The 13,001-nt window shown below is 38.9% G+C and overlaps 1 protein-coding gene across 2 annotated transcripts; it reads right to left on the bottom strand.

Annotated features, from left to right (window-relative positions):
* Sertm2 (serine rich and transmembrane domain containing 2) lies at positions 1-12,047 on the bottom strand. Of its 2 annotated transcripts, none has more exon segments than NM_001354555.1 (3): positions 1-4,475; positions 11,468-11,563; positions 11,726-12,047. In NM_001354555.1, a coding segment is annotated over 1 exon segment (270 nt). In that variant the 5' UTR covers positions 3,732-4,475; positions 11,468-11,563; positions 11,726-12,047; the 3' UTR covers positions 1-3,461.
* Positions 12,048-13,001: the final 954 nt, after the last annotated feature.

The following is a 13,001-nucleotide window of genomic DNA, read 5'->3' as shown; positions in this document are numbered from 1 at the left end:
TATGTCACAGTTATTATAATTTATATTGCAATAAAGAAGCTAATGCGGTGCCATTTACATCTTCAGAGGACAGACATTTGTTACCAGCAAACAAAAGCGTCAGCGCTTATTATACAGGGATCAAAGCAACATGCTGAACATTAATATAAATCTGATTCTGTTTTAATACAATGTGAATCTAATTCAAGTAAAATCATGTTAAAACCAAAGAATTTCCAATTTTCCCACACAACTTTCATTTTTGCAAAAACAAAAAACCCCACAGTTACCCTGTACAAATGTGGTTGAATAAAATGTATTACTTAATATAACTTTTAAATGTATTAAATGGACCCCTTCTACCTATTTAATAAATATTGTGGGATCTGCACATTCAAAATTAGTTACTGAAGTCCAGAATTTTGAATTTGGCAAGGATGGAGAGGTGAGACTGGATAAACCCATCTTTACTTGCTTAACATTAGAATTTGTTGCTCAATATATAATCCATAACCCTTTGCAATATGCCTTGTTTCATATGATTAATGACCCTGAAATATATGCAATGTACATCATTAGTAGAACCCGTATTAATATTGTATTTTATTTGGAGAATTCAGGTGGTGTTTGTATCAGGCTAAATTGCTGGAAATTGTTGACATATGAGCATTTTTAATATACATATGGCCCAATAAAGTGTTTTTTTAAAAAATAGAGTCCTGTACATGTAAATGACCTAACGGTTCATATCTCAGAAAGTATGCCATTTGAGGGAGAATAGAATGGGGCAGAGAATTGTCAAGTCTCTATTTTGCACAGAAAAATAAATTTGAATTGTGCCCACTGATTATTATAAGCTGACTTTTAAAGTGGTAATATGCTAATTAATACATTTGAGGATACATCATACTTGAATAGAAATAGAGATAGATGTTCTTTTCTTTGCTGTCATAAAAGCATTCCGTGTATTTTCCTAAAGATCAAATACCTTGTGAGTTACCACGATGACACATCTGCTTAAATGCATTTCCATTCATATCATATCACGTGAAACTGGGGTGAATTACATTACTATTTTGGTGTAATCTCTGCTGTGTGCTTGATTACTGCTAAGTTAAGATCTGGATCCCATAGGGGTTGTTGTGATGAAAGAGGGTGGTTGTTTGCTTGGTGAGCAACGTGATCATAAATTAGGAATCATCCCCTAGCGTAGTACTTCCAAAGCAATTTTAATATTCTGAAGTTTAGGCTGGGGTGGTGCGCTAATGCAGACTGCATCTTTATCGGGTTCTGCAAGACAGTGTGGAGCTTGCTGTGCACTGTTGTTGGATGTGTAACTAGATTTACTATTTTCCAGCCACTGACTTCTCTACTGTAAAGTGCATTTGAATACTGTGAGCACAAAAAGGAGAAACTGGAATGGGGGGAGGAGGTAACCCGTGCCCTTAAGTTCTTGGCTATATTGCCAGCCAATGCAAGGTTAAAAGTAAAACATTTTAAAAGTCCATGGAGTCTGAGTACCAGATATAGACACAACTTAACCAACCAATATGTATTCCTGTAAGAGTGACTTTGCATTTTGGAAAATATAAATCTCAAAGTCCTATCCAAGTCTTAGCCTACCTGCTAATTTCTTATGAATCATGCAGAATGCAGCTGCTCTCTCTGACGGTGCACAGTTGTAACAGGTGTGGCAGGCAGCCTAGCTGCTAAGTTTAGTTCTTCATGTGGGGATTTTACACTGTGCAGCCCCTTGGAGAGGCGAGCATTGGCAAATGACTGTGGATAAAAGTAGAATGCACTTGGGAATTTCACCACCATGCTAGATTTAGATCACAGTAAAGGGACCAACCTAAACTGGTTGCACACTAAAATGATACATGCCTGGCACAGGTGCCATGTTTCGCATCCATTCCATTTTTATATCAGCAGCTTGGTCCCTAAGGGAATTCCATGAAATTTGATGACCACGCTTTAATTACAAGGGACAGCTCATTCGTGTGTGTGTGTGTGTGTGTGTGTGTGTGTGTGTGTGTGTGTGTGTGTGTGTGTGCATGTGTGCGTGTGTGTGTGTGTGTGAGCATGTGTGTGTGTGTGTGTGTGTGTGTGTGTGTGTGTGAGCATGTGTGTGTGTGTGCAGGTAAAATCTAAGACAGGTATACCATGTCTTTGGTGGCAAAACTATAACCAATTTTGCAATTTCTAATTTGTAAACGTCACTCATCTCCTTTGGTTTTATTTTGGAAAGTCAAGTTTTTTTAATTAAATTATCCATTACTGGCACACTAGAGCTACTCACGAGAATGGAAATTTTCAAAATATATTTCTCTTATAGATAATAAGTGGAACACTTCAGTTTTTTTTTTTTTTTTGTTTGGCAGGGATGGGGAAGGGAGGAACATTTTCTGGGAAAGACAGATGTAATATTTGAAGACATTGATCTTATAAAGAATCTGTTGCAGGGTAACTTTTAGTCCTATCTCCCTTCATCTCAGTTTGTCTTATGCTCATATCTAAAAACTGATGAGGAAATAGCTCTCTGAACAGTTTTCAGCAAGAAAAACGTGAGACCCAGAAAGCTGGCAGGCTTCGGTCAAAGTCACAGTCATCCAGTAACAGATCCCAAGACCACTTCATTTCTGCTTTGAAATACATTTGGGTCTTCTTTGCCAAGTCCGCCTTCAAATCAAGTTCATATTCATATGCAACTCAATCGTGGGAGGGCAATAAGGAAACTGCATGTGTAAAGTAGAAATCCTTATCATGAGAACAGTTTGACTTAATTTTTCCTTGATTTGGAGGCAGCTCCTTGTCTTAGAATGTAGTAATACATCTGCCGTCTTCTGAGTTTTTACACACTCAGTCACAGTAACAACACAGATACAATATACACATTTGTTCACTAGACATTGTCTGCAAATTTTCTCTTTAAATTGTAATAGGTTCTTTAAATATCCTCTTTTGTTTTGAAGAAACCCTATGCTCTTTTGAGGAAAGATGAACAATCCTTACCAGTCACCTGTGACGTGATTTAGCTCCATGTCAGGAGATGTCTGTGTTATGTGGGAAGCAATTCTTTAGGGCTAAGGTAATAGATTAAAGCCTGTCATTTTTCTGGGGGAGGGGTCCTCACACATTCAAAGGTAAAGTCTTGTTCACTCTTGCAGCTTTCAGGGAATCTCGTGTTTTAACGACTGCTGTTTATGAATTTCTGTGGTCTGAGGTTTGTTCAAGGCCCAGGCTCTTTTTGGTTACTATGGAAACCTGCCAGCCCAGCCAGCTGCAATTTCCCATATTCTGTTAAAAGAATGACTCTTAAGCCTCTTAGAGGTCTCATAAGCACAGTGAAGAGGCAGGATGACAGCATCAAACACAAGCAGCTTGTTGTTATGTGGGAAGTCTCATGTGAGAAAGGAAGCCTCCCTAGGTGTCAGCATGCCAGGGTCTGCTCATATTTGCCGAGTCTCACCATCATCCCGACTTTAAGGAGTGGGAATTCGGCTTTGCATCTCTACATCTGTGAACTGAGGAACACTTTCGGTGCTCTCAGTGATGGGTGAGATGACATGTTTGAGCCGAAGAAGCATGGTGAAGAGCAGGATGAGAAGAATGGCCAGGAGACTCAGGAATAATCCTACATACATGTACAGGTTGGAATACTTGTCTGCAGTGGTGTCAACCTCTGTTGCCAGAGTGGGAAAATGAGCCCGTCCCGTGAGATTTCCATGATACTTAAAATGTACCTCCGTCATCACTCAAGACTTGATATTTGCTTCTATTTGATTTCTATTGCCCTCGAGGCATTCCACAGTCCCTTAGCTTGTCTGGGAAAGTATTGTTCCAACAATCTGCTACAGGACAAAATCAGTAGTGTGTAAGCAAGAAGGACGTGGTCTTCTAAGTTGCCAATTGTTGTTCTTCCCCTCCCTTTAGCAAGCAGCCCTTTCCATAATTGCTTTATCAGAACTTCTTAGTAAGTTTAACTAAGTAAATAGATGAATATATAAATAAATAAATCTATATTCCCTTCTCACACTGGGGAAAATAAATATGGTAAAACTACTTTATAATACTGGTATGGAGACAAGAATCTTCATTTTGCTTTTTATTTTCTAAAAGGATAAAAGGCTCCTTTTTATCTAAAGCTCACCTAGATCTGCAGACTAATGGTGGAGGTTTAATTGGGTTCTTCTGGGAGACTGTTTGCTAAAGGTTTTGGATGTCTCTGGTGCATTTTAACTGAGTTTTCCCCTGTTATGCCTGAATTTGTCAGTCTTTCCTAAGGTCTGAGACTGTAATGTTCCTGCCACACTCCCAGCTTGAAGGATATAAGAATACAGGAAATGAGCCTTCTACAGCTTTGTGGCCATCCAGCAGGGAAGGTGTTGTCACACCCTCTGATACTTAGGAGGAGGAGGAGGAGGTCTCAGAGATGCTGACAACTGGCCAGGGCTCAGAGAATTCGACTGTTAGGAATCTTCAACAGATTAATTTTCCTGAAAATAAATAAAAGAGAGAAGGGTTCAATTATCTAAGGAATAAGTGGCAAACTATTTTGAGATAGATATGAACAAATGTATTGCAAATTAGTTTGTCGCCTGAAAACTAGCTTTAAAACAAACAAACATGACTTTATATAATTCTAAATGTCCTTTTCCAATGCAGGAGATGGCCATTAAGATGGGAAAGAATAGCACACACTAAACCAAAGCTAATTACTAGGCTACATTAATAAAGTGTTTTTCATGCTGACCAATCCTGAGATTTACCTAGAGTTCTTATTAATATACAGATCCTGATCCCCAGCTTAGATTTTTGGATACTAATCATCCAAGTACGACTTTAGAGATTCAGACTTTATTGGTCTGGGATGGGGCTCAAGCAGTGTTAACTTTTTAAAGCTCCCCAAGTAACTGTAAATTGCAACCAGGACTGAGAAGCACAGTAAAGCCTGCCATTGAAACAAAGACCTAAATTTCGAGGTTTGATTTTTCAGTCTCCAGGTCCCCGTGCCAGTTTTCACTTTAATGAATCACAGAATGTTCAGAAGTTCAGGCTTTCCTAATATTGTTGTTGGTCTTTCTCATTTGGGCTTGTGTACAAGGATATTCATTTGATTTGATTTTTGTAAACCAAAAGGACTTAGAGGGTGTGCCTATTCTCAGTAAAGAAGGACAGAACCTTGTCCTTATTGGTAAAAGCAGTCCTCTTTGAAAATAGGACGGTTCTGCTCGCCATTTCAAAGATTAAACCAGAATATGAGGGACTCAAATAAACAATGGAAACAACCATAATTTTGTCACACTTCTGTAGGCAACGGCAGCAGTTGCTGGCTGTGTAGCCTCGTTCTGTCTCTTTTTAATAGACCTAAAGAGTGTTAATAGAAGTAGGTCCAACAGTCACAGTCATGTTACTCACTATCACTACTGGGAGCACTTCAGTCTGACTTTACATTCCCTAGTCTTCATTGCTATATTTTGTGTGATTCACATGCATCTCAGTAACCCCACTTCAGTTCCCTACTTCTCACACAGAGCCAGCTTGGTCATTAGAAATGAGAGAGGAGGGGTCGACTTGTATTCTCCTGGATCTAATGGTCTAGAATACATACTTGCTATACTTAAAATTACATGTGATTCGATATGTGGTTGTCTGGCATCAATATCTACAAATACACATTCTGAGCATGCGACTCTCTGAACACTGATCTTTAAGAGTGAAGAAGGAATTGCTTTTCCTCTAGACAGTTGATCTGTTTCATTGATTGCTCGAAAGCCTTGGTTTTTCTATTAAATTTTTGTCATATAATATAATTTGATTATATTCCTTTCCCTCTTCTAATTCTTCCTAAATACTCTTCACCTCCCTACCTACCCAACTTCATATTTTCCCTTCTTTCTTCCTCTCATTTTCTCTTAAAAATACAAAAAGATGAAAGTCCAAAATAAACAAAAAACTCAATAAGATAAAAACAACAAATCAAAAAAGTGCACACACACACACACACACACACACACACACACACACACACACACAGAGCATGGAGCTCATTTTGTTCTGGCAAACTACTCCTGGACATGGAGTCTCCCTACCCTAGATTGTTGTTCAGATACCCAATGACATTCCATTGGAGAAAACATGTTTTTTTCCCTTTCCCAGCACGTATCAATTGCTAATAGCTTCTTGGCTGGGGGTGGGATCCTGTGTTCATTTCCCTTTCTTAGTGCTGGCATTTTGTCTGATTTGATTATGGGCAGGTTTTGTGTGTGCTCTTGTTAACCCTATACCTGGGACTCTGACCTTATGTGATAAGAAGGCCTTTGCAGTTGTAATCAAATTAAGATGAGGTCATTGTGTTGGCCACAGTCCAGTGACTGATAATCCTTATAAGACACACAGGGAGAAGACCAAAGCAGAGACTGCAGTGATGTATGTACAAACCAAAGAATGCCAAAGAGTGCCAGCAAATAGACACTAGAGGTTAGACAGAGCTAGGAAGGATTCTTCCTTACAGATTCCCAAGGATGTGCTTCCCAGCTGATGCCTGGCTTTACATTAGTGGCAGTCTAGGCAGCTTCCCAGATTAAGTGAATACATTTTATTTTTGAGACAGAGGCTCACTATGTAGCACTATGGCCTGGGGTTTTCTGTGAAAGCCAGACTATTCTCAAACTTGCAGAAATTCTCTTGATTCTTCCTTCCCAGTGCACGGATTTGAGGTTTGTGCCACATAGAGCATCCATTTCTGTTGCCTTAACACACCTAGTTTATGCACCTGTGCTACGAAGCTTTCAGGAAAGGAACACACAGAATAAGCACCCTGCAGCTCTGGGCTTTTTGTGATAATATTTCTTAGTGGGAGTTGAGAGAAATCTCTTCACCAGAATAACGCATCCTGGGCATGCTAGTTAAAATGCAAATTCCTAGGTCATTTCCCTTGAGTCCTGGTCAGAATCCCCAGGGACAGGACCTTGAAATTTCTGTTTGTAGCAAGTTACCACTTAGTTTCTAAGCATATTCTTTAGGGAATGCTTTTTAGTCATAGGTGTACTTCAGGATTACTTATTAAGCTTCTAGAGTGCTCTCTCTCTCTCTCTCTCTCTCTCTCTCTCTCTCTCTCTGCATAGGTTTTGAATCATTCAGCTTATGTGGAAGATGAATATCTGTCCTGCTTAAAAACTTCACAGGTAATTTTATTATGCAGCCAAGACCTAGAAGCACCACTCTACAAGTAGAACGGAGAGCTCCAAGTTCAAGACTCTTGGCAGTCACAGGCAACTCACACAAGAAGCATCTTTTGATCAAAGCACTCATTTGGGTATTAAATGTGTTGTTTTTCTTAGATAGGATGTCAGTCCGAGTAGCTTTCATTCCCAACCAACATTCTCCCTGTGGTTCCTTTCATCAAGAGTGTTACACACTACACTAGAGCCAGTCTTGGCGGTATATGCCTCTGAGGTCAAGAGGTGGAGACAGGAGGACCAGGACTTCAAGGCCATCCTCAGCTGCATAGAATAATCAGGGCCAGCCTGGACTACATGAGAGCTGTCGTAACTCCTCTCAAAAGGGGGAGGGGGGGCAGCAGACAACAGACAACAGAAGAAGGAATGAGACTAATCTAGAAATAAGAACTTCATACATTTCCCAACTTTGAGTCTTATAAGTTACTTTTCCACACACCTTCCAGATGAGAAGCAGAAAGACAACGAAGCATTTGTTATGCATCAAAACCATCAAAGAAATGTCACTAGGATTAGAGTATCTTCCTAGTTGGCCTGGTAGCTAAAATACACAGGTTTTGGTAAATCATATGCCTTGATTTTTAGGTCACATTATCATCATTAGTAAATTCAAGTGTTTTGTTTACTAAGGGAATGCAGTGAACAACCATAGAGAAACCCCTGTGAACAGACACCAACTGCAAGACAATAGTCATTAATGTGTTTTCCTCATCTCAGGCCCCTAGTTACTTCTTTCAAGCAGTATCCAATATCCAATACCTTGAATTTTGTTCAGAAACCTATGCCTAAGCCATGTTAGGGTATATTTTTTGAAATCTGAAATAAACTATCAACAAAGGACTGTATAAAGAAACAGAAATTATTAAATACAATAGGGTGTTTTCACCTATGAAGAAGAACAAAGTTATGTTGGTTTTATGAAAATGGATCCCACTGGAAAATTCACATTAAACGAACTAAGTCAGTCTCAGAAGGACAAGTGATCATGTTTTCTCTTACCTACAGGTCCTAGATGTTTATATAGAAACAAAAATCACACACACAAAAATCATACACACACACGCATGCACACACACACACACACACACACACACACACACGCAAGCACACCCAACACACACAGGAGAGAAAGAGAGAGAGAGAGAGAGAGAGAGAGAGAGAGAGAGAGAGACATAAGTGTCTAGAGGAAAAGCAATGGAGGGTACAGGAGATAAATACTCAGTGTACAATATACACTTTTGTGAAGTGTGTTGATGTAACACAGTACCACACATAATAAATATGTACAATGAAAAAAATTGAAATGTTTTTGGCTCACATGCAATGTTCAACTTGTTATTTTTATCCTATGTTATATTAATGTGTGATTCAGTTCTGAGAGTCTCATAACAATAGAATGACAAAGGCTCCAAATTGCTTTGAGGCTTCTTGTTGTCGCTGGACTTCCCTTCATTCTCCATAGCTTGATATGTAAGATTATCGATGTCCAGGCTGCCCTAATTCCTTCTAATATCCTCCTTTCCAGTAATACTCACTCAACCCAGTTCTTTCCTTTCATGTTTTTGTTGGAAAAATTTCTTCTCCCTTTCTATATCTCTGCATAGGGAATCCTGTCCTTGAAGGTTCAGCTTATGAAACGGACCTAGCTTTCTCACCTCAATATTGATTCTCACTCATTCCTCTCCTAGAGAAATAACCTTGGCTGATATTGTCGATTATCTGTTTGGTATGTTTTATACACTCCTTGATGTTTTTATACAATATCTTCTTTCTTCTTAAACTCTACTTACATTATCTGAACAATAATAATTGAATAAATACCAAACATCCAAGCATGTTCAATATCCTATGTAAATTGGTTAATCTACATATAATTGATATACACGTTTCTGTGTACATTCATCCATCTGTAGATTACTTGCAATACTTAATACAATGCATATAGTAAATATATTATTATACCTATTTTTAGGGAATAATGAGGAGAAAAAAAGAATTGTACAATTCAGTAGGGACATGTTTTTAAAAAATATTTTGACTCTGTTGTTGGTTGATCCTGCCATTGGTTGGATTCACAAACTCAGTACCCCTAGGAAATGAGGGTTTACAGGACAACTGAGAGAAAAGCCTGAATTTCTTTTCCTGTCTCATCTCCTCTCAGGCTTCCCAATGGTTTATGTTATAGAGACTACATTTCAGAGTATAATATGGAATTATAGAAATAATCATTTAGATAATGAGGAAATGAAACTTCATTACACTTATACACTTTTCCGAAAACCTACAGGGATGCATTAAACTCCTTCTCTCTCTCCTTTCCTACCCCATCTGTCTTTTGGCTGCTGTGGGGATCTCATACATGCTCGTTAATTGTTCACCTCCATGTCATATCCTCCAGTATAATGTTTAGAAAGTATAATTGTAACTATATGACTTTTGTTAATGAATGAGAGGCCATTTCATGCCTCCTAGATCATTGAGGATGCATTTTCCTTAAGTTTGAACATTTATTAAATACTTATCAGAATTCTATGACGCTTGATGAAGGTTAGGTAACAAAGGTATCAGACAAGTGTCAGTTTATATGTTTGCTTTGATGGTTAGAAAATGAATGATATAATTTCTTAAAGCCTCTGTAGTTTGTATGATAATAAATGCCTGGGTTCAGATAGGTGTATTAGTATCATTTCTAAAATTAATAAAAGCCTTTGAATTTAATAAATGAAAAGTTAGGGGATCAGGGAATTGTCACTGTGTTCCTCTATCAGTGAGAATGTCACAGAAAAGCTCTCCAAATAGCTGTGCTGCGGGTCTTGGCTAATTAATTAATCAATATTAATGAATTGCACAGATAACAGAATTTTTACATAAAAAGTTCAGCACTATTTGAAAGAAAAAACAAACACTCCCACAATATTTCTTTTTCCTCCACAATATTTCTGTCCATTCTGGGGATGGGATTATTGTGGATAGATTTTTTTTATAGAATTATTTTCTTACCCTGTATTCTTTTCTGGAAATCATATGAATATGACTTCATTTCTAGTCTCAGTGAAAAGTGAAAAAAAGGTATTGCTGGGGAAATGTCAGAGTGAACAGGGGCATAAAAGTGAGAAACCAGGAAAAGACAGAGGAGAAGAAATTAGGAAAGGAAAGAAATGATATGGAGGGACAGTGTAGAGAAAGAATGCCAAGGTGGGTTTAGATAGTGATGGATTGGGGGGGGGTTGGAAGAGATGAGTTCTTTATATAAGAGAAGGAAGAGAAAATATTAGGAAAGAACAGAGGAAGAAAGGAAAAGAGATTGCTAGAGCTAACTGGCAATGTCAGTACTAACCTACCTGTTTTCCTTCATTTCCACTGTATATAAAGTACTCAAGCTCTCTTGTGAATGCAACTTTGCTTTTCCTTTTGCATATTTCATCATTAACCCGGTAAACAAAATTCTTGGTGATGAGAATCTTGTATTTTACTGTGAGATTTGGATTGCTACGTTTCCTATACCTAGCCTCATAGGAGTAAAATTATGCACATTCTTAGATCATGGCTTTTTCTCCTTATAATAAGGAGACAATGTGGCGATTTCTTTCTCCACTCACATCAAGAGGGATCACAAGTGTGAGACCTATTTCTAATGAAAGCAAAAATGTTCTATTCAGGGCTACAATATCAGACTGACATTTATTCAGCCAAACTTTATTGAATGCCAATCAAATTCCAGACATTAAGGTCAGCTCTGGGGATACAGAAATCAGGGTAAATTTATCCTTGTTTTGGTTATTAAGATAGCCCAATAGTTACTTTTTCTTGTTACTGATAAAGTCCTAAAAACAACCCCCGGGGCCATTATCATAGTTCCTTCCGTGCTACCTGCTATATAATTTCAGAGCTGAAATCTAGACACACAAACCTGGGGAGAAAACAAATCAATGGAACAATTTGGAAAAGCGAGTTCCAGCTGTTAATTGGTAGCACTTTCAAGAGTTAACACATTCTGTTTGCAAGTATCTGCCTAATGAGGGACAGGAAACTAAGGGAGGTTGGTACTGTTAGAGTTTCTTAGCAGCCTATGAAAAACCAATGTCAGTAGAGAATGCTCCTTCAATGCTTAGAGACAGAAAGTAATAAGCTTGCACAAGTGGCAGTTGCTGCTTTTTCTGCCGCAGACAGTGTCACACCTGCTGGTAAATAAAAATCATTCTCTCCTCCGCGTGAATAGCATCATTGTACTTCCACATTTTTCTTACCTTTCCTGAGTCACAGAACGAGTACGGTTGGCGATTTAAATATCCCCTTTGAAGCTTGCACCGGCAGACAACTTGTTCAGAGCATCTCTGGAGTATCTGGAAAACAGACAGAAACCTTCAAGCATCTCCTTACCTAAAGAAACAGGACTTTGTCCATGCGAAGTGCGCTTTCTTACTCATCTTCCTGAAGAGTCAGTCTTTTCAGAAAAGCAGGAAAGCACCTTCAGTTAGTTACTTCAGATCCCAGTTAGCACTTACGGCTCCAGAATGCAGTTTCTGATGCCTCTTCTAAGCTGCAAAGAGCACTGCGAGGTCTCTGGCTGTGTAGATGCCCTTTTGGAACATTTGAATGGAAGCAGCCTGAATTAGTTAAGTCCCTGGTTCCTCCTTTGCTGGCAACAGTTGAGCGAATGCAGGAAAGGTAGCGATTCCACTCAGCTCAGCTCTGCCTGAGCCAGAGTGAAGCCCCAGAGGGAGGGAGGAGATAAGAGAGCAAAGTTTGTACAAGCCTTCCACTTTAACCCCTTCAAGCCTCCTTCACCGAATCGGTAAGATTATCTACGGCTTGCTCTCTTTATAAAAGCTGCTTCATGTGGCATTTAAGAGGATCAGATATCTTCTTCAATTCAAGAGATTTTTCCCCCCTCCTAGCTCTCACGGAAATATGGGCTTACAATGGAAACAAGCCAAGGTGTGGTGGTATTTAAATAATTCTGTCTTTGCCAACAGCGAATGCATGCGTATATTTCTGAGCTTGAGAAATATCTTTAAGGTGTCATGTTAATAAATGTAATTGAAATATAACATGGAAAGGAAACAGCAACCTGTTACCAGTTACATAGGAAATCTTAGAAGAAAGGGTAGAAGCTCTAATAGAAAGAAAGAACCTATCTATAGTGTAAATCTTGTATATACTAAGGAGATTAGCATTTCTGAGGGCTGAGTGTGTATGAGGCATTGAACATAAAAGCTTCATTTCCTGAGCCAGGTGTGAGACAGGAAGATCAACGGTTCAAAGCCAGCTTGCCTACTGTGTGCATTTCAGGATCTGAAAACTGGGCAGAGTGGTCCTAAGATCTGTCCTTTTTTTTTTCTTTGTAACAGTGGTTCTTAACCTCTGGCAGGCAAGGATTTCTTTGAGAATTTGATGAAAGTCTGGTTTGGAACACCCACTGTCCCTCGTCCGATGTAGTATAACCAGTGCATTGTTTGTCCAAGAGCACCTGGTCATCAAGATTTTCTACTAAGGGAACAATAACAACTCTATGAAAGATCTTGCCAATTTTAAGTAATTATTGGACTGGGCATGTGGCTCAGCAATAGAGCACTTTAACAGGATGCATGGGGACCTGGGTTCGATTACTGGCACTGCAAAAATTTAAATAAATGACTACTCTGACTTCATTTTTTATTTGTTTGTTTATGTATCTATTTTTCTCTTATAGAACACATCCTGACCATATCCTCCCCTTCCTCCCTTCTCTCCCCTCCTCCCAGTTGTCCTTCACCTCACCTCTCCCTCAGACCTATTCCT

The sequence above is a fragment of the Rattus norvegicus genome, chromosome X (assembly GCF_021556685.1).
Source record: "Rattus norvegicus strain SHRSP/BbbUtx chromosome X, alternate assembly SHRSP_T2T, whole genome shotgun sequence".
NCBI lineage: Eukaryota > Metazoa > Chordata > Mammalia > Rodentia > Muridae > Rattus > Rattus norvegicus.
This window is presented reverse-complemented; position numbering and strand designations above follow the sequence as displayed.